This window comes from Fopius arisanus, unplaced genomic scaffold (assembly GCF_000806365.1).
Source record: "Fopius arisanus strain USDA-PBARC FA_bdor unplaced genomic scaffold, ASM80636v1 scaffold00014, whole genome shotgun sequence".
NCBI lineage: Eukaryota > Metazoa > Arthropoda > Insecta > Hymenoptera > Braconidae > Fopius > Fopius arisanus.
Window position 1 is genome coordinate 1,235,518 of NW_011887753.1, and position 24,546 is coordinate 1,260,063.

At 36.9% G+C, this 24,546-nt stretch overlaps 4 protein-coding genes across 7 annotated transcripts; all 4 read left to right on the top strand.

The window, feature by feature from the left end:
• The first annotated feature begins 9,208 nt into the window (after positions 1-9,208).
• Positions 9,209-17,963, top strand: LOC105263385 (uncharacterized). Its single transcript, XM_011299572.1, has 27 exons — positions 9,209-9,346; positions 9,432-9,596; positions 9,718-9,827; positions 9,899-9,989; positions 10,089-10,277; positions 10,371-10,440; positions 10,520-10,799; positions 11,276-11,344; positions 11,400-11,562; positions 11,635-11,972; positions 13,234-13,324; positions 13,379-13,567; positions 13,623-13,692; positions 13,896-14,022; positions 14,078-14,224; positions 14,301-14,369; positions 14,459-14,621; positions 15,523-15,624; positions 15,683-15,844; positions 16,141-16,250; positions 16,319-16,409; positions 16,468-16,656; positions 16,730-16,799; positions 16,879-17,152; positions 17,226-17,294; positions 17,384-17,546; positions 17,625-17,963. Exons 1-27 carry the CDS (start codon positions 9,313-9,315, stop codon positions 17,960-17,962), a joined length of 3,933 nt encoding a protein of 1,310 aa, XP_011297874.1. The 5' UTR covers positions 9,209-9,312; the 3' UTR covers position 17,963.
• Positions 13,640-15,115, top strand: LOC105263309 (cytochrome P450 4V2). The gene is made up of 5 exons (XM_011299437.1): positions 13,640-13,692; positions 13,896-14,224; positions 14,301-14,369; positions 14,459-14,621; positions 14,700-15,115. Exons 2-5 carry the CDS (start codon positions 14,126-14,128, stop codon positions 15,041-15,043), a joined length of 675 nt encoding a protein of 224 aa, XP_011297739.1. The 5' UTR covers positions 13,640-13,692; positions 13,896-14,125; the 3' UTR covers positions 15,044-15,115.
• A 260-nt stretch (positions 17,964-18,223) lies between the features above and the next one.
• On the top strand, positions 18,224-21,087 carry LOC105263312 (cytochrome P450 4g15). The gene is made up of 11 exons (XM_011299442.1): positions 18,224-18,354; positions 18,546-18,713; positions 18,825-18,934; positions 19,034-19,124; positions 19,228-19,416; positions 19,546-19,615; positions 19,860-19,986; positions 20,041-20,193; positions 20,276-20,344; positions 20,434-20,596; positions 20,656-21,087. The coding sequence occupies exons 1-11, from the start codon at positions 18,312-18,314 to the stop codon at positions 20,997-20,999; spliced, it is 1,527 nt and encodes a 508-aa protein (XP_011297744.1). The 5' UTR covers positions 18,224-18,311; the 3' UTR covers positions 21,000-21,087.
• Positions 21,088-21,188: 101 nt separating this feature from the next.
• On the top strand, positions 21,189-23,963 carry LOC105263310 (cytochrome P450 4C1). 4 transcript variants are annotated; one of them, XM_011299438.1, is made up of 11 exons: positions 21,189-21,401; positions 21,457-21,624; positions 21,682-21,791; positions 21,961-22,076; positions 22,136-22,311; positions 22,421-22,490; positions 22,629-22,755; positions 22,812-22,964; positions 23,083-23,151; positions 23,286-23,448; positions 23,531-23,963. In XM_011299438.1, exons 1-11 carry the CDS (start codon positions 21,347-21,349, stop codon positions 23,878-23,880), a joined length of 1,557 nt encoding a protein of 518 aa, XP_011297740.1. In that variant the 5' UTR covers positions 21,189-21,346; the 3' UTR covers positions 23,881-23,963. The 4 variants fall into 4 exon arrangements, with proteins under 4 accessions (XP_011297740.1, XP_011297742.1, XP_011297741.1 ...); XM_011299440.1 differs by having other exon boundaries at positions 23,313-23,448; XM_011299439.1 differs by having other exon boundaries at positions 21,961-22,051; positions 22,123-22,311.
• The last annotated feature ends 583 nt before the right edge of the window (positions 23,964-24,546 follow it).

Genomic DNA, 24,546 nt, shown 5'->3' on the forward strand with positions numbered 1-24,546 from the left:
ACAATTAATGGTGATTATCATTGATAATTTATTAATTCAGTTAAAAATTCGGAGGTGCTTCGGTAATTTATTTAATATTTATAATAATTCTTCGATGGTGGTTAATTCAGAGAATATTAATTGACGAATTAATTGACATTAGGCGGATTTTGTTGAGATTAATCTGGGAGAAGAATTATTCGCGTGAAAATATATTTCAATTTCATACCTGCGATTTCGGGTGAACGTCTGGTTCACTATTTCCCCGTAATAAAAAGCCTCTGGTATTCCCCAAAAGATTTCTCTTTCGATGAATTCTATCGGAATTCCTCGTGGCAGACCTGTGAAGACCTGCACCCTAAATTTGGCCAATTGCCTCGCTGGGATAAAATAAAAAGTATGAAACATCGTTCAGGCACTTGACGATTTTTCGTCGCGTGGGTGTTTTCAAATAGCTTATTTGTTCGGTAAAAAATTTATGGTGGAAACCTATTTCAGGTTTCGCGGGAAACACCAGTCGGAGCCTCTTATTCTTCGATTAAACGAGTGATTCACTGATTTCATTCAAGAGTCTGAGCATTTTCATTGGTCGGTTTTGGGGGCACGACTTGTCACATACGCTGTCTTAATCGAGAAGATTTACATGTCTCACCACGAAAATCAAAATTCACCCCATGGTTCAATTAACGAGAGCCATTTAATGACCATGCAATTACGTAAGAATAATAATACCAATATTTATCTGAAAAAATTACAGATAAAAACCAGATTGTTTTATAATTTTCGGAATTTTTCCAGTCCCGATTGACGATTCCCCGAAAAATTGATTTTTCCAGTCCCGATTGATGATTCCCCCGAAAAATTGATTTCTCCAGTCCCGATTGATGATTCCCTCGAAAAATTGATTTCTCCATCGATTCAGCTGAAAAATCAGCAAAACAAATAATCTCCGAATTTTTTCACCAGAGATATTCCCCGAAAACACACAATCTTCGGTTCCACGTGTTCGACCCGATCTTTTTATCTAAACTTATTGTAATTTTTTCACGGCCGAATTCTATCATCAAGTCTGAAATAGAATTATTCTCCTTGACCTCTGCAATAGTCGAATTACGATAGACATATCGATAGCTTAATACCATAAGTAAAAAATCTTATCAAAATAAATTGATAAACGCATGAAAGAAAAAACGAATTAAAAAACGAATTGAAAAACGAATTAAAAAACGAATTAAAAACGGATTAAAAAACACGGAATTTAATTCTCATTGCAGCGGCACGTACGCCCTGTTCATCAATTCACCAATTACGATTACCTAATAGGCAATAATAACCGGCATAATTACAGAGTCATTAGCCTGTTGGCGCTAAATGGTAATGCTTACATCATTCCGAAAAAATCCAGCGATGAAGGAGTTTCTGGGGAATTAGTGAAAGCCGGCTATTGCATTTTTTTCACGCAATTCTGTCCTTCGACTCGTTGAGACCGGTATATGCTCGCGTCGTTGAAATCGCTGATAACTCTATTGGAATTTGAGATAGCGGGATTCCCGTGGTCATGGTGAGTTTCAAATGATCTTTGACCACGGGCCAACTGAAGTTTCCAACCGGAAGCCGAGAAATATTTTTTCATCCACTTCAATGATTTCAATTAATAGCCGTCGATTTTCAAATTTTCGATTTTCGATTTTCGATTTTCGATTTTCAATTTTCAATTTTCGATTTTCGATTTTCAATTTTCAATTTTCAATTTTCAATTTTCGATTTTCGATTTTCGATTTTCGATTTTCGATTTCCGATTTTCGATTTTCGATTTCCAATTTTCGATTTTCAACTTTCGATTTTCGACTTTTTTTTTATAGAGGCACCTTTCGCTCCGCGAAATAAAATGGAATTTCCGGGGCGTGTATCATCACATGCCCTTTCTCCGAGAAAATTTCTCTGAAGTCTCCCCCTCCCCTCTGTAAATTCCATGAAATTTACCCGGCATACCCAAGTGAGGTATTTCCGGTGGTAAAAATGTGGATCTTCGCCGTTTCTTTTGCCAAATTACAGGCACAATGGGTCGATCAATGAAAAAAATCGAGTTGACTTCGAGGAAATCCCGGACTCGTGGATACCTGCACCAGGTGCATGCCCAGACGTACGATTCACTGGATTAATATATCGTCTTTAACCTGAGACACCGATTGCATCAGTCCAGCTCGCGAGTCATCAGAAGAAATGACTTTATTTTACCAATTGCACATTGAATTATGTAAATTAAAAATCCAAATTACGTGCAATAAACGGTATTTTAATTATTTGGAGACTCAATCCCTCACGTGTCACTCCTAAATTACCACTAACACTTATACACTCCTAATTAATTATTATAAAACCACAAATTGGCTCTCAACAGTCGCCAATTATGATAATTATCTTCATTAATTCGTCTATTCGAAATTATCAATTGGAAGATTGATGATTTAAAAATTATTTTCGTGTCAGAATTAAGTCCGCGCGATTCTAACACCGAAATTTCCCTCGACTCACCCGAGAGAACTCAGAGTCCAATCGATAAGGGATTGATTTCTATGACTGATGAGTAATGAAATGTAATTAGTAAGTCTTACGATAAAAATCGGTGGCAAGGGCGCAATTCGCTGTTAAAATATGAAAGAATTATTAAAATACGCAGCATCTTTCATCACATCTGTCTAGAAATTAAATTCATCACGCCACATTATCGTTATCATTTCACGAGAAAATTTTCCACGCCTCTCACGGGATCACCCTCAAAAAACGCCATTATTATAATGCCACCTTATCACATATCCCCTGATGGACGACCGATCGCAGGTCGATATCGGAATTGATAATGCGTCACGGGGTTTTCCGAGTTTCAGGGCTCAAGTGGACAGGTGAATTCCTGTGTTGGTCTGATCTAAATCAGCCCATGACGTCATGAAATTAAAATTCAAACCCTCATAATCATTTATGACATTAAAATTCAAACCCTCATAATCAGAGGATTGAAGTGAGACCCCAGTGTGAATCCAAATAATTCCGTATGAAATCGCCACGAATCATCTGACATGACGGGAAATCAGCGCGATATTCATTAAATTTTATTGATTAAAATCATGAAATCAGGAGAAAATCCCCTGAAATCGCCTGCGACTGGAAGAAAATTCATTTAAATCGGGTAAATCATGGAATAATAAAAAATTACACAAAATCATCAGAAATCATTTGACCTGGTATTCCAATATGAAATGACTGCCCATGACTTTCGATGACTTCCCACAGATTTTATTATAACTCCAGATTTCAGGGAGTTGTAACCACCGGATCTCCGGTGGCATAAAAATTTCAGGAATTACGTACTGATATTGAATTTGGTGGAAATTTTCGCTATTGGGGAATTTGAGGTATAGTGAATGGGAAAAAATTCACTTGGCAGTACTTACCGACTGGCCGTTCGGTATGAAGAAATTTATTATCCATCTTTCCCCCCCGAAACGACATGCCAAAAGGCGTAAGGTCAGTGCTGAAGCGTCATTGAATGGGCGGGTTTTCGGCTCGAACGAATTACACACGACTTAATTCAGCGCGTCATCCCGACGAAAATAGAAAAACCGGTATATTTTTAGAAAATGTACCCCAGTGAGAGCGAAATCGTTGTCTCACCGGAATATCAATGTCGTTAACCTTACAGAATGTTCGATTACCTCAATTCTCTGGAATTTAGCCCCTTTTATTATTGTAGTCCGTGAAAAAAATCACGTAGGGTGCCGAGGGCTTTGAACGACCCCATCCCTACTATCTCATATTAATCATATTCACCACCCATTTATTCCCGGAAATTTAATGATTATTCAGTTCATTAGCCGTGTGGTGTAATTGCCCGAGAGATCGGTTATATGGACATTTTAGGGCACATCGTTTTTATTCGGTGAAACGTTTCACAAGGACGCGGATAAAAAGTGGGTCATCTATGATAAATGTGTCAAGCTAAATTAAATTGGGATTTGGTCGAATTGATGGGATGATTAATTCCTCCCCTTTCAACCCCTTCCACCCTTTTTTTATTAATTTCATATGAAAATTCTCGGGCGGCGATTTTGCGAGGATCGAACAATTTCTGCTCTTCCCGCGCATTTTTTGAGAGACATCATTTAATTAAATAATTTATTGTCACTCAAAGGCTTCTGCTAATAGGCCCTGTGTATTTGTCAGTTAATGCGGTTGGAGATAATTGTTGAGGGAATTTTAATTAGTCCTCGTTGAATTTATTGCGGCGGTTAACGTGAAATTAAACCAATATTCGAATTAATGAGTTCATTAGCTCCAGATAAGTTTTTTAGGTCAATGATATGATGAATTGGGTCCGATGATTCGTCCGAAAATTCGGTGATGCCCGGGGCGATGATCGGAAAAATTCCGTTGTTTACGGAATTTTTTTTTTCATGGGGTCATTGAATTTTAGACTGATTAATTAATTTCACTGAAACGAGCGGTTGATTAGGGGAAAATTCGTTGGCGATATGAAAAATTACGGGTCTTTCGTGAATTGTTGTTAATTTAACGTGAAATTATGACAATTAAATTTGAATTAATGAGTTCATTAACTCCGGGTGGGAACATTAGGTCAATGATATTCGGGTGATTCGTCGGTTATTATCGGACAATCTAAGTTGATTGTGACATTTCATAAAAAATCTACAGCGGAAATGAACGAGGGGCTTCTCTCGAGATTTATTGAATTAATATTAATTAAAGATACGCCACCTCGTATCTCGATAAATTAATAACTTCAAATGAATTAATACCTCCAAATAAATCGATAAATAAAATAACGTAAAATCCAATCAATTATTTATAAAATTAAAAAAAAATTCATTGGATTTAACCGAGATCGGGAATCAATCAATTTAGCAATAATGATATTCATATTTTTGGAATATCTCTATTCCAATATTATCTATTATCTATTATCGCATTTTTTATTTATTTCTCACATGAGGTATGAGTATGGGAGGATGATTTCCTTTATCCTGTCTGCACTCAATGGGAATTCATCTGGACAAATTGATTTATATGACGTCGCATTCCTCCGCGTGTGTATTAAATATAATAAATATTGTGAATGTTCAAGGCGTGATAGGGCCTGAACTAAACGACGGGAGTCACTCGGAGAAAGGATAATTTCACGGCAATTGCGTTTAGAGATATCGCGTAGGACGCGATATAATTTATCGATATTTCTGGAATAGGGTATGGGAAAATCCAAGATATTTCGGTGGCATCTTCTCCGTAAACAACTCGGGCTTCGGTATTTAGTGGACACCAGGTTGATATCTATCTCGAGATTTCATTGAGTACTTTGCGACATGTCGATAGTGTAATCGTACTCCAGCGTCAGGTACACGTCACAGACTGGTCTTGGATGCCGATGACAATCTCACGTGCGTTCATAAACCTCACGTAATGTATTACCGGTAACACGTCGTGCAATGGACTTCATGGACCAATGGGGAAGCCATTAACATATCCAGAGCGTCATAACCAGAGGATAATGAACATTTTTCCTACATCTAAAAATAGTTCAATCAATCAATCCCCCATTTCCCGTTCTATTTTAAGAACAGAATAATGTTTCATCCATATCCGCATAAACAATCGTCTGATGACTCTCGGTGACGCAGAAAAATCGGAAATTATCGTTTTTATCGGTTTTATTTATTTTTTAATGATGAAAAATGAAAATAAAAATTTGACTGGTATTTTTATTTTTATCATGTCGAATTATGGGAGATATTTTTTTGTTAATTATATATTATTGGGGATTTTAAATTGTTGAATAATTTGTTTGCTCGAGATTTAATTTGTGGTCTTACAGGGATAGCCGATTTTTCCTTTTGAATTGCGTTTTAGTCGTTGGGGAAAAATTCATTAGTGGCTGTTGGATAATTATGAGGGATAAAGGGGAAGCCCAGGAGTTCAGCAAATGGATGACTCTTGGCCCCCAATATTTCGCCAACCTACTGTCGATAAGGATGACTGATAGGGTTGATTAGATTGTCGGATCGTCCAGCTGTCGACGTCGCGATCGTTCCCACGAAAAACCGCGATTTTGTCCGATGACTTGGGAATTTTGGAAGAAAAAAAAGTCCGAAGGCAGTAGTTCGATTGGTACCATATTCCGAATGAATGCCCATAATTGGATTGATCGATGATGATGATTAAACATAACGTAATACAATTGGGAAATCGAGAGGCGAAATTGTAGAAGAGATGAGATAATATTTCTTTTTGATTCCCCCAGATTTCTATAAATTGAATTGGAATCATCAGCGAACGGATAATCATGAGAATTTCTACGGAAAAAAATGGTCAACGAGTCGGAAAACGATAATTATTTAACTGACGCCCAAATTTTTTTTTATATTCAAAGATATTTATTAAAAACTGGCGAGAAAAAGGGGAAAACGTCTCGCGTTGTGAATAAATTAATTTATTGAAGTAAATACAATTCACGAGAATAATTCCTGTGGATAATCATGAGATTATCCTCGATTTTTTTTCCAGAGACTTTCCACTTCCCCCGAATATTTGGCCCCTAAGTTATTAAAAATCCTCCCCTCGGTGTTTTCCTGTGATCCCATCGCCTTCAGCCAATAAACCGATATTAAAAATTCGATTCACCTTTTTGCGGGGTCTAGACCGACACCGGAGTGTTATTTTTTACTCATTGTCTATTTTTAAAAATCGATGTATGAAAATTTCCATAAATTTACAATTTTTTGGGTGGAGATGATTGGATTTCATCGCCGACGCAATAATCGACGGACGTATAAAGACGTGACGTTATGAAACGTTTAGTCATGCTTTTTTTATATAATCTATTAATTATTCGTCTCCTTGAGGGCCTCCGCGTTTGATAGGGGAGCAATTGATAATCAATTGGTGCTCGATTGATAATCGATTGAAAAAATTGCAGGTGTGAATCATCGGAATTGTCGGAATTGTCGGAGCTTCAAAGGAATTGCCACTGGATGTACATGCGATTATCTAAAACTGACAGATGTATCATTTCTTATCAGCAATGCAATGGCAGATGGACTATCACAATCCTCGGGGCCGATTGCAATTATTAATAGAACAATTGTCACTCCGATTATATTTTCAATAGCTCCAACATGTGCTATTGTTTATCGAGTTAAACATTTTAATTTAAACAGTTAAAATACCATTTCAGAACACAATTTGATTGAACAAAAAAAATGAAAAGTGAAAAACTGAAATTTCATGTTTTATAATTTATTTATAAGAAGGTACTGCTATTAATTTTATAACAGAAATTTCAAAATTGAAGGGAAGTTTAATGTTTAAATTATCGCAAATGGATTGTTAATTCCGCTGTAATCGATAAAGAAGATTTATAATGCGGTCTTTTACGCCGAGAGGGCGATACATACCCCGAGAGGGTATTTTTCAAAAATTGTTATTGAATTTTTATGCATTGCCTCGGGAAAAATGGAGCGGGAACAATCGGCAATGTAAATATATTTTTACAAGCAATTTCCCTTGATACTGGCACTTCCGGTGTCTCTCCATTCAATTTTCGCATCCGCTCGTTTCAAAGGAACGTACGTCGCTCATTTAATTCTCTATTTTCCCGGTATGGAAAAACGGAGTTATTCAATTTTCACTCGGATATCGCTTCCCCCGGGGTGCGCAAATATTTGATCAATTTAATTTTCTTATCGTTTACGTGTCGCCCGCGTACCGTGCGTTCAGAATAAATAAATAATAAGCGCTGATCGACGTGAAAAGGAAATGATTTTCATCGAGTCGATCGAATTATCCACACTTTATCATTTTAGTTGTAAAATTTAATCGAGGCTTAATGCTTTTTTTTTATTTTAATGGATTTTCATGAAAAGAAAAAAATTAATTTCATCGACGATTCGATCGTGTTATCAATAATTAATAATTTTTTATCGAACTTGGACAGAAGTTTACCGCATTTCCGTGAGCTGTAACAAAATGCATCCGAAATTAACGATAAGATAAGAATAATTTTTTTTTCACACATATTTTTTAACGTTCCAATGATGAAAGAATGATGAGCGTTAAAAACGGTGATTTCTGCAATTGCAGAATCTATTGGTTTCAAAAAATTGCTCAGAGATTTTTGGTGTTCGCTGTGATGAGAGTTCTCCTCCAACGCTGTCTGCCCCTCATAAAGAATTCCTGGATGCAGTAGAGAATTTTTTAATGACTCTCAAATTACCCTAAAGACACTCGATTAATTATGTGATTATTCAATTATAAACGACAGATGAAAAATATTCGAATTACATTGCACCGAGATTTGTACAGATGGAATATATTATTGTCATTATAAAAAATCATCCGTTTCCATTTGTTAGCAATAATGATACTTTCGTTTGAGTGGAATTTCAGTCATGCAATGTAATGACCACACGCAGACTGGCATGTCCACTGCACTCCGCACAGATTTCTGTTCCCATGTTATATTTATTTATTTTTTTGTGGGGAATATTTTCAAATCCACGTGTAGCTGAAGTCTGCGTTATCATGCGTGTAGAAAGAAATAAATAATTACGCGGAAACGCACGAAAACAAAAAAGTGTTATGTGAAGAAAGAAGAGCGAAAAATTCAAAGAAATGGGAATTACACGATTGATCAAAACAATTAATCATTACGGACAGTCCCAATGGGATGCATTACGCAAAAAAATCCGCAATTCAAATGTTTTTTTTTTATTGCGAAATTAAACCAGTTTACATGAAGAGATAAAGTTTCTTAATATTAGATAAGAGAACTTAATATTCTAAAAACTTGCCATACATTCTCCATTTTTAGCAATATCATAAAAAAAATTATCACTCACTCTCTCTCAACAATTATTTTTAAATCTTCATCTCTATTTTATTTTCCATTTTTATCTCCCTAATTATGAGTTTAAATCAAACAGATGAAGAAAAATCCTTTAAACATTCGGTTTGACAATTAGACAAAATTGGTTTCACCACAAAAACGTAATATCATAGATAAATATAAGATTCGTTTTTCTCAATGTACGAATGCATAAATAAGTTTCTTTCGAGACATATACCAATTGAATTGTAATGAGCGCTTCCACCTCCTCCTCAATCATGAGATGATGAAAATATAAGTCCTGGGGATACATAACATTAGTTCATTCAGTATCGTCATCGATGATATTTATTTTTCATTCATAATATCATCCCGATATCACCAAGCAGCAGTTTCCCGTAAATTCCGATATTTTATTGATAATCAATTTCATTCCCGCGATGACGGCAATTCTGCCCATTTCTCCGCCATTCGGTGAGTGCAAATTTATAATATATTATTATTAATTTATTATTCCTCCCCTGAATTTTCTTCTTCTAAATTTTTTTTATCGTTGCAGCCTTCCTGGTAGGAGTTCTCACAATCTTATTAACCCTCCGGTTGTGGAATCCTGTCAGAAATTACTTGCAACAACGATCCGCGTTCATTAAATTTGCAAAAACATTACCAGGCCCACGGACAGTCCCTTTTTTTGGAAATGCCTTGATGTTATGGGAAACTGACAGTAATTTAATTATGAGAATTTAATAATCTTTTGGGGAATTTCATTGATTTATTACTCACATAAATAAATTATCAATTTTCAATCCTGCAGATCTGAACGCATTTTTTATTAATAATTTCAGAGACTGTGTTAACCCTGACGAGAATCGGGCGTGAAATAAAGGCGAGTACATTCAGGTTCTGGTTGGGACCGGCTCTAAAAATTGTGGTGACTGATCCCCGCGACCTCGAGGTGCGTTATTTATCTGAATATTCGTATAAAAATGATATTTGGAAATTTACTGAGAACTCCCTGAATGGTAGATCATCATGATGTCTTCAAAGGCCACTCGAAAAGATGATGTCTACCAGTTGATGCAGCCAGCTGTCGTCAATGGCCTCATTAATTCAGAAGGTAAAAATCACTGTACACAAATCCTGTTATGTAAATGCACAAACGTGCGACGTGTTTACGTGATTATTTGCTATTAATTTTGAAGAATCATATTTTCAGGTGCAATATATCGAGCTCACAAGAAATTACTGACGCCCATAATCAATAGTAATATTGCAGTCAATCGATACGCTGAGATATTTAATTACCAGAGTTCCATTCTTGTTAAACGTCTGCAAGAAAAAGTTGGGACAGGAGAGTTTAACATGCATGAACACATTGGATTTTGTATCGGGGATGTTGCTTTCGGTAAATCTTCAATTGCAAAAGCTACAATTGCAGAATTATAAATGATTGATCATCGAAGAATTGACGATGTCTCGATTTTTTTTTATATTCCAGAAACATTAACTGGAATGCCAGGAACTTGCCAGAGCGGACAGCCCAGTCCATTCTTAAAACTAACTCAAGAGTAAATTCACCAACTCCCATTTCGTCACATCAAATTACAAAATTAGGCACAAAAAAAATTTTCAACTTGAATTTTCCAGGGGATTGCACATTGTTTGCTATAGGATGATGAGACCTTGGCTTTACCCGGATATTATTTTCTCGTTGACGAACAGCGGAAGAAAATTTTCGAAAATAGTGGAAGAGGCTCACGCGTATATTGATCAGGAGATAATAAAGAGGATAAATAATCACAAACCGCTGCATTCGGAGGATCGCTACAACTTGGCTGTCCTCGACTACATGGTTGACCAGATGATGATAAATGGTGATTTGACAGTTGAAAAAATTCGATACGAGATCGTTACACTTTTCGTCGGTGTAAGTAGCGTAAAACAAATGGAGTTTTTTAAATTTTTTGACATTTCAAAATATTGACACTTGAAAAATTTTTTGAAAAATCACCAATTGCGCAAAAATTAAAATTCCGGGGAAAAGTGAAGAGTTCTGAGTAGCGGCGGACCGCAGATCCGAAATGAGGGCGAATTAGTCCTCGTGGAGTGATTTTTTAATTTTTCACTTTTTGAAAAATTGGTACCTGAAAAATAAAAAATAAAAATTCACCAATCTCGCAATAATGGGAATTCCCGGGAGAAGCGAACAGTTCTGAATTCCGGACGGGCCGCAGATCCGAAATGAGGGCGAATTATCCATCGTGGAGTGATTTTAAATTTTTTAATTTTTTGAAAAATTGGCACTTGAAAAAATATTTTCAGAAATTCACCAACTTCGCAATAATGAAAATTCCCGGAAAAGGTGAAGATTTCTGAGTAAACCTGTACTTTTTTGTCATTCAGTTATTCGAGACCGTCGAGGGTTTATGCTGCATGATCCTGCTGATGATTGCAATGCATCCAGAAGTGCAAGTATGTAAACCGATTTTTTCCATTATGTACCTTTCATTCACTTCTTTGCTCATAGGAGAAGGTCAGAGCCGAGATAAATAGCACAATCAAGAATGATTACATAACCGACGTTGAAACAACTAATTTGGAGTACCTTGACATGGTGATCAAAGAGTCGATCCGACTCTTCCCCGTGGGTCCTGTGCTTCCACGAAAAATCACTGAAGAAATGAAACTGTGTAAGTGTCACTTGACACACGTAATCATCGGTAATAATTACATGGAAATTGTTTATGTTTTTTAATCCTCAGCGGAGTGCACCGTTCCAAAAGGTAGTTCTATTTTTATGTTACCTTTTGCAACGCACAGAGACCCGAAGCACTGGGAGAACCCTGAGAAATTCATCCCTGAGCGGTTTACTTTCGAAAATTCGAGGGATCGTCATCCCTTCGCCTTCGTACCCTACAGTGGTGGTCCGAGAATTTGTCCAGGTCCTAAATACGGTGTCGTCTGCGTCAAGATCGTCATCGCACAGATCCTGAGGAATTTTAAAATGTCGTCGTCGATGAACCTGGAGACGATGCCCATACATACCCATATTTCCACAAGGTCTGTCAATGGGTACCACGTGAAGCTGGACAAAGTTGATTGATGAACAAGTTTTTAATTAAATATTAGCCGAATTTTCATTAGTTCATAATTATTCTCTGCCTTGAGAGATCTGGAAAATGATTGAACTGAAATCGCGAATTGAATGTGCGAGTGTGAGGAAAATTTCGATTGGATTTCCCTGTTTTTATCTGATTGATCGTGCATCAGAAGTTAATAATAAATGTGTGTAATTCTTTTGGAATGAATAAAAAAGGGATGTTTGTCTCTTAGAATTTCCCAAACAAAGTCCCGAATTTATCAGTTTGCAATAAATTAGGCAGCTGTGGGTTAAAGTTAATGTCGTGTTTCTGTCTGAATTCTGAAAATAAAAGAGTTAAACAACTTTCGGCAGTATAAAATGCTAATATATTGGGGAATGGCTGGATCGATTCAACAATCTGATGATTGTTGGATCCTGTTTAGCGACCTCGTAAAAAGATACACTCTTCTCGAAAGAGATATCAGTTCATGATCAGCAGTGCTACCGCCAGTGTAAACCCAAATTAGTGATTAGATAACTAGGTCATCAATAGAAATGGATTTCATCAACGAAACATTCGATTCTGCGACGCACATTGAATATTTGTTCGGTAAGTCATTCTTTTCAATTTTAAATTAAATGAAATTAAATGAAATTCAAATGAAATTAAATGAAATTTAAATAAAATTAAATGAAATTTAAATAAAATTAAATGAAATTTAAATAAAATTAAATGACATTTAAATAAAAAATCGTGAGTCATTCTAGGAATTCTCCTATCAATTACATTTCTTCTATCTGGTGTCAAATGGTGGAGTGATATCCGCGATTATCTCCAGCAAAGAGAAAAACTGGTGAAATTCGCAAAAACATTACCTGGCCCTCCGACAATCCCCATCCTGGGAAATGCTTTGGAATTATGGGAGAGCAATAGTAATTAGCCTATTGATCGAGCACTCCCTTGTCGAGTGACATGTAGATAATTATATTTGTTATTTCAGAGGCTTCATTGATTTTTACTAAAATCAGTCGCAATTTGAATACACCGACATTCAGATTCTGGTTGGGACCAGTTCTTAAAGTGATAGTGACGGATCCCCGGGACTTCGAGGTTCGCATTTGTATGAATTAAAAATGTTCTGTCACCTTTACCCAAAACTACCGGTTTTTACATTTTATTATCATTGGCGTGATCACATTTTACGAGTCATTAAATAATTATAAACCGCAACAACATTATATTTTTTTGCATCAATTCAGAATGATTTTTCTATTTCAGATAATACTTTCATCCGGCAAGAGTACACACAAGGATCCGGTCTACCAATTATTTAAACCGATTGTGGAATACGGTTTAATCAACACAGAAGGTAATTACTCGTAATAATGGAATTCAATTTTTCTATGAACAAGTGTTTTTACAGGAGCGGTGTACCGCGGCCACAAGAAGTTGTTACTATCGATATTAAATCACAGTTCGGTAATGGATAAGTACGTGGAGTTATTCAATAATTACGCAAATTTGTTTATTGCGAGTCTAGGAGAAAAATTGAACAATGGGGAATTTGATGTTGAGGAAGACGTCAAACGATGTATCGGGCGTCTAGCATTCGGTGAGTGATTCGTGTGGAATTGGAAAATAAAATTGAAATCTCTGAATTTTTCTAGAGACATTAATGGGAATAGTTGAGAATTCCAAATTGAAGGATAATAATCCTTTCGTGGAGAGAGCAGATCAGTGAGTAGATGATGCTGATGACAGGAGAGAGTGAGGACGAATGGTCTTTCTAATAATCGCTCGTTGGAGATCGTTATTAAATGATAATTGTTTAATCTATTGTTATAATCTAGTGTCTTGTAATTTATTGAAGATTTAGAGAGACGATTTTACCTCGTCCCTGAATTGAATGATTAATCGATTGATCAACAAGTCTTTTGCAGGGCTCTGGGCATTTTTATAAACAGAATAGCGAGGCCTTGGCTCTATCCGTCGACAATTTTCAAACTCACCCAACAAGGAAGAGATTTCTATCAAATAAGCAGCCAGACGCATGCATTTGTCAATAATGTAATTAAATCAGAGATAGTGATTTTATTTTGGATTTGATGAATTCGTTTTTCAGTTGATTGAGACGAAAAGGAGTGCATACAAAGCATCGCATGAAAAAATTATGAGTCCAGTGTTGGATTCTCTTATTGATCATGTGATTAAAACAGGTGCATGGAGTGAGCCTGAAGTGCGAGATGAGATTATTACGACATTTGTTGGGGTGATTTATGATTTATTTTTTTTTATGATAGATGTGGCGACGTAACGACAGCGGGAATAATATTTTTACTTTTCAGTTGAATGACACAATCGGAGGACTTTTGTGCTTCGTAACACTGATGCTGGCAATGCATCCTGAGGTTCAAGTAGGGAATAAATCCGATTTATTTCCTCAATGAAAATTCAGAATTGGAGGAGTGAGCGAGTGAAGTTAACGATGTTGATGATTTTTCAGGAGAAAGCGAGAGGTGAAGTTAAAGAGGTTGTAGGTGATGAGGAAGTGACCACCGAGGCTATTTGCCAGTTGGTTTACATCGACATGATTGTTCGAGAGACTATAAGATTGTTCCCCGTGGGTCCTCTACTTCCTCGGATATCGACAGAACCAATAGAGCTCAGTAATTCATACTGCCCATTCAACTCAATTATCTCACCGCAAACAAACCATTTCGATAATAATTCACGGACTTTTCCAGCGAGCTGCACTGTTCCAGAGGGTTGTTCTCTGTACATGGTGCCCTTCGCCACCCACAGGGACCCCCGCTACTGGAACAAACCCGAGGAATTCATCCCCGAACGTTTTACCCCGGAGAACTCAAAAAATCGTCACCCATTCGCCTATCTACCCTTCAGCAGCGGCTTCAGAAGCTGTCCCGGATCAAAGTACGGCACGATGTGTCTCAAAGTTTTCGTTGCACATGTTGTTCGATCATATCACCTCGAGTCAAACATGAAACTCGATCAGCTGCAGTTGCATACGCACATATCGACCAGGAGCTCCGACGGATATAAATTATCTATCAAAAAAACTAACAATTGATTCAAATATCGATCACGATGAGGTTTAATTACTAGAATTGTTCCTTTTTTTTATAAAAATTGTGTAATAAAATGTTGCAAGTGATACGTGTCCATGCTCACTACCGGCCCAAACCTGTTCACTTATCCTGAAGATCCATTTCAAAGAATATTTATGCAATCGCTGACAGTTGACGCGTGGTTTTCGTCTTTGCGAGAAATTGCGTGATGGCATCAACCCTTTCATGGTCAAAGTCAAATTATCATGTAGAAAGGAAAAGGGGCCCATTGACATTGAAGAGTGGGGAGATGTAGGTAAGGGGGTGAGATGAATGCTCTTCAACGTGGCCAAGGACGATCACCCAAAAACCTGTTTTGGGGTGGGAAACTTGGAAAATAAAAATAAATGACCATTCAGATTTTGCAGTGGGACGCTTGCTCTTAAAGAATACCTTCACTCCATTATCAACTGTCCTACGAAGTTCTTGCGAGAAAAATAAAATCCAACTCCTTGGATTTTCTCATTCGTCTTCTGCGTTCAAATTAAAATGAGTGTCTTCAATGAATCATTCGAATTTCTGTCACAACTTTTGATCTCTTTGGGTAAGTATTTTTCCGTCATAATTATTATTCCAAAATCTCAACTACCGGTTGATTCCAGAAATTTTTCTGTCGTCTCTTCTGCGAGGTGGAATGAACATTTGGAGAAATATCTCCGAATATTTACAACGGAGAGAAAAATTTCTCAAATTCGCTGAGACATTGCCAGGACCACCAGCACTGCCTATTCTCGGAAATGCTTTAGAATTATGGGAGAGCGATAGTAATTCCAAAAATATATATATTTTTTAAATATATAAATTTCCGCCAAAATTCACGATTTTTTAATTAATTCATTGACGCGAAAAGATATTATGCGATAATAGTAATAGTAATAAAAAATATTATGCGATAATAGTAATAATAGTTTCGTAATTGTTTTTAAAATTTTTGAAAAAACGCAGAGAATGCTCGCACCGTTCTGAGATTTCCTGAAAAATGAAGAAATGAGTAAACCGTGAATTTTGGGGAAAACGGTATAAAACAGACGGAATGTAAAATTTTGATGAATAATTTCAGAGGCCTCTTTAGTTTTCACGAAAATCAGTCGTGACTTGAATGCCCCATTATTCAGGTTTTGGCTGGGACCGGTTCTCAAAGTGATAGTGACGGATCCCCAGGACTTTGAGGTTTTTAATTCCCCAATAAAAAGGGACTTACTGTCTCCAGAGAGTAAAAAAAAAATTTTCTGATTCAGATAATCCTCTCATCATCGAAGAGCACTCGAAAGGACGAAGTCTACCAATTGCTGAAGCCAATCGTCGAGTACGGACTCATCAACATAGAAGGTAAATTATTCAGGTGAGGAATTAAATTACTCTCCAGTACATTTGTGATTTTCCTCAGGGGCTGTGTATCGGTACCACAAGAAGCTATTGCTATCGATATTAAATCACAGTTCGGTGATGGACAAATATGTGGAGTTGTTCAATCGGTACGCCAAGATGTATGTTGCAAGTTTAGAGGAAAGGGTGAACATCGGGGAATTCGATGTTGAAGAAGACGCTAAGCATTGTATTGGCCACCTAGCATTCGGTGAGTAATTTAAAATAATTGAATAGAGATTGATTTATTTTCTCTTGATTTCTTCTCTCTTGATTTCTTGCAGAAACCATCCTGGGTATGGCAGAAGCTGTCACGTCGGAGAATCAAAAACCATTTGTCGAAAGAGGAGATCAGTACGATATGATATAATTACTTGACAGATTCATCCTATCGACAAATTTTCAAATCGAATCATAGGACCTTTTCTTTCAGAGCTCTGAATATTTTTACTCACAGAATGGCGAGGCCTTGGCTTTATCCAGAATTCATCTTTAAATTGACGCAAAGAGGGAAAGACTTTTACTGGATAACCGACAAGACACATGAATTCATCAATAGTGTAATTGAACTTAAGAAGAACGAGTACCAGACATCACATGAGAAAGTTATGAGTCCGTTGGTGGACTCTCTTGTTGATCATGTGATGAAAAATGGCGCCTGGTCTCCACCAGAAGTTCGTGACGAGCTGACCACAACTTTCGTTGGAGTACGTTCTCTATCCGTAATTATTAGGCGATTGTTTACTGACAATAATTATAATTAAAATATGTTATTTCCAGTTGAATGACACAATAGGAGGACTTTTGTGCTTCGTAACACTGATGCTGGCAATGCATCCTGAGGTTCAAGTAGGGAATAGATCCGATTTATTTCCTCAATGAAAATTCAGAATTGGAGGAGTGAGCGGGTGAAGTTAACGATGTCGATGATTTTTCAGGAGAAAGCGAGAGGTGAAGTTAAAGAGGTTGTAGGTGATGAGGAAGTGACCACCGAGGCTATTTGCCAGTTGGTTTACATCGACATGATTGTTCGAGAGACTATAAGATTGTTCCCCGTGGGTCCTTTACTTCCTCGGATATCGACAGAACCGATAGAGCTCAGTAATTCATACTGCCCATTCAACTCAATTATCTCACCGCAAACAAACCATTTCGATAATAATTCACTGACTTTTCCAGCGAGCTGCACTGTTCCAGAGGGTTGTTCTCTGTACATGGTGCCCTTCGCCACCCACAGGGACCCCCGCTACTGGAACAAACCCGAGGAATTCATCCCCGAACGTTTTACCCCGGAGAATTCAAAAAACCGTCACCCATTCGCCTATCTACCCTTCAGCAGCGGCTTCAGAAGCTGTCCCGGATCAAAGTACGGCATGATGAGTCTCAAAGTTCTCGTTGCATACGTTGTTCGATCATATCGCCTCGAGTCAACCATGAAGCTCGACAAAATTCAGCTACACACGCACATATCCACCCGAAGCTCCGACGGATATAAACTATCCATCCAAAAACTTTAATCCTCACTCACTCTGATTGTAAAAATCATTAAGAATATTAAATATCAATAAACGCATCATGAATCTATACACTGAACGTCTCAAATTATTTCCCACTTCCCATCGCTGACACCTAGACAAACGACCATTGTAAAATAACTTTTTCATTCACATGATGATGAGCTATATCTCCAAGTACAGTGTCCAAGGCCGATTATCGCAATCGATGGCTTTCAAACGCGCGTGCCATGACTGCGTTAATCAGTCTTACATCGAATTGCAGAAGAAAAAGTAGCGATTGCATTGGCAATTTAGTATCGAATCGACTCTCAGTGGATAAACTTGAGAATTCATTCACTCATTTCTGATAATGATTTCTCTGACCCAGGTCACCGCAACTTCTGTTGCACTAGGTACGTCTCAAGTTCATTACCCTAGAGCTATTCATCAGTGAAATATCAATTAATATTAATATTGCAAATAATTCATCTGCGTCCCTGAATTAAAATCCCATTAAATCCCGAAATCCCGGGAAATCGTTAAATGATATTTGATAACGAAAAGTTTACGTTTATTGTGGATTAAAGTGGATCGGTATCTCCAGGTATTATTCTCGTGATCCTGACCGTTTTGATGGGATTCCTCCGTCATCGAGAGGAAGTTCAACAATTTTTCGAGGACAGAAAGAAGTTCATCGAGTTCGCTGGAAAGTTACCCGGTCCGCGAACTTTACCGCTCCTTGGAAATGCGTTGGCATTAATCGACGGCGACAGTAATTTCTGTTTTTTTAGAATATATTTCACTGGGAGAAATATAAATATAAATATAAATTATAGAATATATTCTCGTGGGAGAAATATTCAAGGGTTCCACGTGATTTCAGGGGCTATTTTCACGCTGTCTAAAATCAGCCGGGAAATGAATGGCATGACGTTCCGAATTTGGCTGGGACCTCTTTTGAAAGTTGTGGTCCCTGATCCCGATGACATACAGGTTTGTAACAATTCATAATTAATTGAGAAAAAATAATTATGGGGTGTTGGTGAATATATGAAAAATATTAAATTACCACAGATAAAATTACCTCATTAGATTCTCATAACATCCACGAAATCAGCGAACAAGGATGACATCTACAGGATGATGGAGCCAGGAATAATTGGAGCCCTGATAAATGCGAATGGTCTGTACTGGGGAAGGAGAGCCTTCGGGAGAAGATAAAAAATTCTGGATTGCCTTGATGCAGTATTGTCCTCAATTAATTAATCGGATGTTTTTTTTTTCAGGCTCAATCTACAAAGCTCAGAAGAAACTGATACAGCCGATGCTCAATGGCAGTCTAGTGATGGACAGGTTCACTAAATTATTCAATTTTAAATCGCAGACACTCGTTCGACAACTCGAAGAGAAAATCGGTGGAGGAGAATTCGATGTTCGTGATTATCTCGCCTTTTACCTTGGCGATATTACTTTCGGTTGGTAAATCATCAGTGACGATCAGCAATCATCAATATTCAACATTCGACATTATTCCTTCACCTCGTGTCTTCAATTATTATCATTTTTCCTTTCTTATTTAACAATATTTTATCATTATTTTGCAGAAACATTACTTGGACGATCGGCACTCCTGGAAAATGGACAAGTAACACCATTTCTTGCAGAAACGCAAATGTAAATAACAAATTAACAATTTACAAAAAATTGACAATTTTCATGAAAATCGTTAAGAATATTCAACCCTGAATATTTCTCGACAGAAAAATCATATCGAAAAAAGGAAAAAACTCATATCTGCGGATTCAAAACAGCTTTTCAAGACTCTTCACTCTGTCCCCATTTATTTATTGCCATTCAGCCACCGTCGTCGGTTTTCAACAGCAATATTTGATTTTCCTTTGTAAAAATTTTGTTGCAGAGCCTTGCATGCCACAACTTATCGAATGGCAAGGCCATGGTTCTACCCCTACTCCATTTTCCGTCTCACCAAACTGGGAAGTGAATACGAAGAAATAATAAAAAGAGCGCATGAGTTCATGGATAATGTACGTAATACGAATCTGTGATCCACAATATTTATAATTTTGAGTTTATTTCAGGAAATTTCTGCGGCGATGAGGAATCACAAGCCTGCCACCACCGAAGACATCATCAATATGCCGACATTACATTTCCTCGTTGATTACATGATAAAAACTAATGAGATCACACCGGAGAACATTCGATACCAATTGATCAATCTTTTCCTCGGTGTTCGTACTATCGATTGTCCCCGATCACTCGGAATTAATCGGTGATATTTTTTTAATAATATCGCAACTATTTATTTTTCAGATATTCGAGACAGTAGAAGGCGTGGCCTGTCTCATGGTCTTGATGATAGCGATGCATCCTGAAGTTCAGGTATTAAATTAAATTCGATAAAAAATTCAATAAAAAAAAATTCTGGAGATCTCCACAAAAATGCTGAAAGATAAATTAATTAATTATAGAGAAAAGCGAGAGAAAAAGTGCTTGCGGTGTTTAAAAACGAGACAATAAACGAACCAGAGACTAAACAATTGCATTATGTTGATATGGTGATCAGGGAGACCATCAGACTCTTCCCCGTGGGGCCGATTTTACCGCGGAAAACTACCGGCGATATTAAACTGAGTAATTAAAATATATTCAGGCGTGCAGTGAAATTTTTAACAATTCATTGTCATTTTCAGGTACATGCACTGTTCCAAAAAATTGTTGTGTAATGATGCTGCCCTTTGCAGCCCACAGAGACCCAAAACACTGGACTGAGCCGGATAAATTTATCCCTGAGCGTTTCAGTCCTGAAAATTCAAAAGATCGTCATCCTTTTGCATACGTGCCATTCAGTGGAGGCCCAAGGAGTTGTGTGGGTCCTCGATACGCGATGATTCTGTTAAAAGTCATGATCTCATCCATCCTGCGATCATATAAATTAACGACAACTATGAAACTCGAGAATTTGAAATTATTCACACACGTATCAACACGATCTGCTGATGGGCACAAGATTTTCATCGAAAGGATCAAATCGTGAATTTATTCAATCATTACATTAATTTATGAACAAATTTATGGAGCATTCCCGTTTATCTTTTGATAAATAAATTGAATGACGTAATTAATTCTCAGGGATTGAGAGGTTTAATCGATTCAAACCACTTTTTTCGTGGGATCGTTTCGTAACTGCATTAATTACAGGTGCGATTACTCCATTAATTACAGGCTTCACTAGATTTAAAAAAATCTACATCAGCAGTTGTACTCAGGAATCAATAGTTCAGCCTCTCGTCAGTTAGTTATCACATCCCGGGGAAAATAGTTGTATCATAATTACTCTGTGAAGTGTAATAATAAATAATAATCATTAGTGAAATAATTTTGATGATGAGTTGGTTGCAGTCAGTGTCTTTAATTCAAGACAATTTTTTCACTCTAGGTAATAATCTCGCCATTTATCCAATCGATCTTACACTTAATTATTTTACTTCCAGGTTTTTTCGTTGTGGTATTAATTATTTTGAGGGGATTCCTCCGGTATCGAGAGGATATTCAACAATTCCTGGAGGACAGGGGAAAGCTCGTAAAATTTGCAGCGACTCTACCGGGCCCTAAGACTCTGCCTCTGATTGGAAATGCCCTCGCTATTAGAGACACCGAGAGTAATTAGGATTCATTAATACTTGGGATAATTATCTGATTGATATTCAATGTTCTAGAGGCTATTCTCACTCTTTCGAAAATGAGTCGAGACATGAATGGAGAGACGTTTCGATTTTGGCTGGGGCCTTTCCTAAAAATTGTTGTCCCTAATCCTCGGGACATACAAGTAATTAATATTCAATTGTGAAATAATTATTTGAGTAATAATATTTAATTGGAGTAAACCAATCATTTTCTTACGATTTCTGATTGAAGAATTAATGATGTCGATTGAATAATTAATAATGGAATCGGATAGTTTATTTAATTAATGATGAAATGTCCATATTTTTTAGATTATCATTTCTTCTTCGAAAGCTGCTCACAAGGATGATGTCTACAAATTAATGGAACCTGGGGTAGTCGGCGGTCTCATAAACGCCAATGGTGATTACTCGATGACAAAATTCTTGTAATCATCTTGTTGTTACCTAATTAATTAATTATCGTTTGATCAGGTCCTTCTTACAGAGCCCACAAGAAATTGATACAGCCGATGCTCAATGGCGGTCTAGTGATGGATAGATTCGCTAAATTATTCAATTTTAAATCACGGGGACTTGTTAAACGACTCGAGGAGAAAGTTGACACAGGAGAATTCGATGTCATTGAGTTTATCACATCTTTTATTGGCGATATTACTCTCGGTTCGTACATGAACGCAATGAATAACAATTTTCCAGGGAATTCACTCGTTTTTATTTCACTTAGTACATTTTATGAATGAAAAACTTTATGTAATTATTTACATTACAGAAACGTTAGTGGGACGTCCAGCGATTCTGGAAAATGGCGAAGTCATGCCGTTCTTGACGGAGACTCAAACGTAAATAAAAACGAAAGGATGTGTTTCCGTTAAAATTTCTTAATCTTAAAACTCCCCTTTTACTCTCTGATAGCAAGAGCTATTTTATTTTTCCGTTCTTTATTGTTTTTCATATTTATTGTTGGTATTTTCTTACAGAGCATTGCATGCCACGATTTATCGAATGGCGAGACCCTGGCTGTACCCTTACTCTCTCTTCTGTATCACAAAAAAAGGGAGAGAATACTCGGAAATTATCAAGAGAGCACACGAATTCATCGATGATGTACGTAAATCGATTGAGGGCCTGTGCGCTTATGATTTTTTTTTCATCAATTGCAGAATGTCTCGCAGGCGGTGGATAATTACAAACCAGCGAAGACTGAAGACATCATTAATATGCCCCTGCTACATTTTCTCGTTGATCACATGATGAAAACCCAGGAGTTGACGCCGGTGGAGATACGATACGAATTAATTACCGTTTTTATTGCTGTTTGTACTGGCTTTGAATATTCAGTAGTATCAGTTGAAGTGCATTTTAATCACTCGGAATTTTCCGATAGCTTCAGTGAATAAAATTATGAATTTATTCAAATGTTCAATTTTACAGATTTTTGAGACATTGGAGGGCATCTCGTGTCTTCTGATACTCATGATAGCAATGCACCCCGAAGCTCAAGTATGAAAAAATAAGTACTGGCTTTTTATTGTAATTAATCGATAGACAGATCTATAGGTTTATGTGGAAAGGAGCGAAATATTAGAATTTAAAGGGATATACATGTGAAAAATGAACAAATTCATCAATTCCAGAGAAAAATAAGAAAAGAAATTCTTCAGGTGATGAGAAACGAGACAATAAACGAGCCGGAGACCAAGAGATTAAATTACCTCGATTTGGTAATTCGAGAGACGATTCGACTGTTCCCCGTGGGACCGGTACTTCCTAGAAAAACAACTGATGAGATTAAACTGAGTAATTTATACTTTTCGTAGTGGTATGGTCGTGATTGAAAGGAAATCTCACGCTATTTGGAATAATTGGAATGAATTTTTAGGCACTTGCACTCTACCTAAGAATTGTTCGGTGATGATGCTACCCTTCGCAGTCCACAGAGATCCGAAGTACTGGAGTGAACCGGATAAATTTATTCCTGAACGGTTCACCCCGGAGAACTCTAAGGATCGTCATCCGTACGCTTATATTCCTTTCAGCGGTGGTCCCAGGAGCTGCCTAGGGCCCCGATATGCCTTGATGGTCCTGAGGATCATGGTTGCACACCTTCTTCGATCGTATGAATTAACAACCAGTATGAAAATCGATAATTTGCAGTTAATCACTCACATATCCACCCGCTCCCTTAACGGACATAAGATTTCCGTTAAAAAAATTGAATTATCTAATTAATTTGAGCTCCGGGCATAAACAAAATGATTTGTTGATGATTAAGAAATAATGTGAAATACATGTTTTATAAATTAATAAAATTTGTGGAATATATAAAAAATTTGAAAAGCTCCCGCCGAAGAATCCTCATCGATTCTTCCCCCAGAGTGAAGCGAAGGGCGTTTGAAAATACGATCCCGCCGTCATTCATTTTTTTTTTCCAAATAATTCCAATTTTTTGTTTTTATACATGGCTAATCAATGGAAATATTGTTTAAAAACTGAATTTTTGAAAATCGAGAAGATATTCAGTAAAATTAACAAATTTGAAATTTTTTGAAAAATTACCTTTTCAAAATATATACCCCTAATGAAATTATGGTTTTAAAATAAGCGCGTTATCCTAGTGGTAACGTGCTTGCCTACCACGCCGACGGCTCGGGTTCGATCCCGCCGTCATTCATTTTTTTTTTTTAAATAATTTCAATTTTTTGTTTTGTAACTGACTAATAAATCGAAATATTGGTTACAAACTGAATAGCTCCTCGATTGTCATGTTCCCCTGATACTTTTACAAAAATTTCGAATTTTTCACTTGCAGTGAAAATTTCAGTGAATAGCTCCTTGATTGTCATGTTCCCCTGATACTTTTACAAAAATTCCGAATTTTTCACCTTCAGTGAAAAT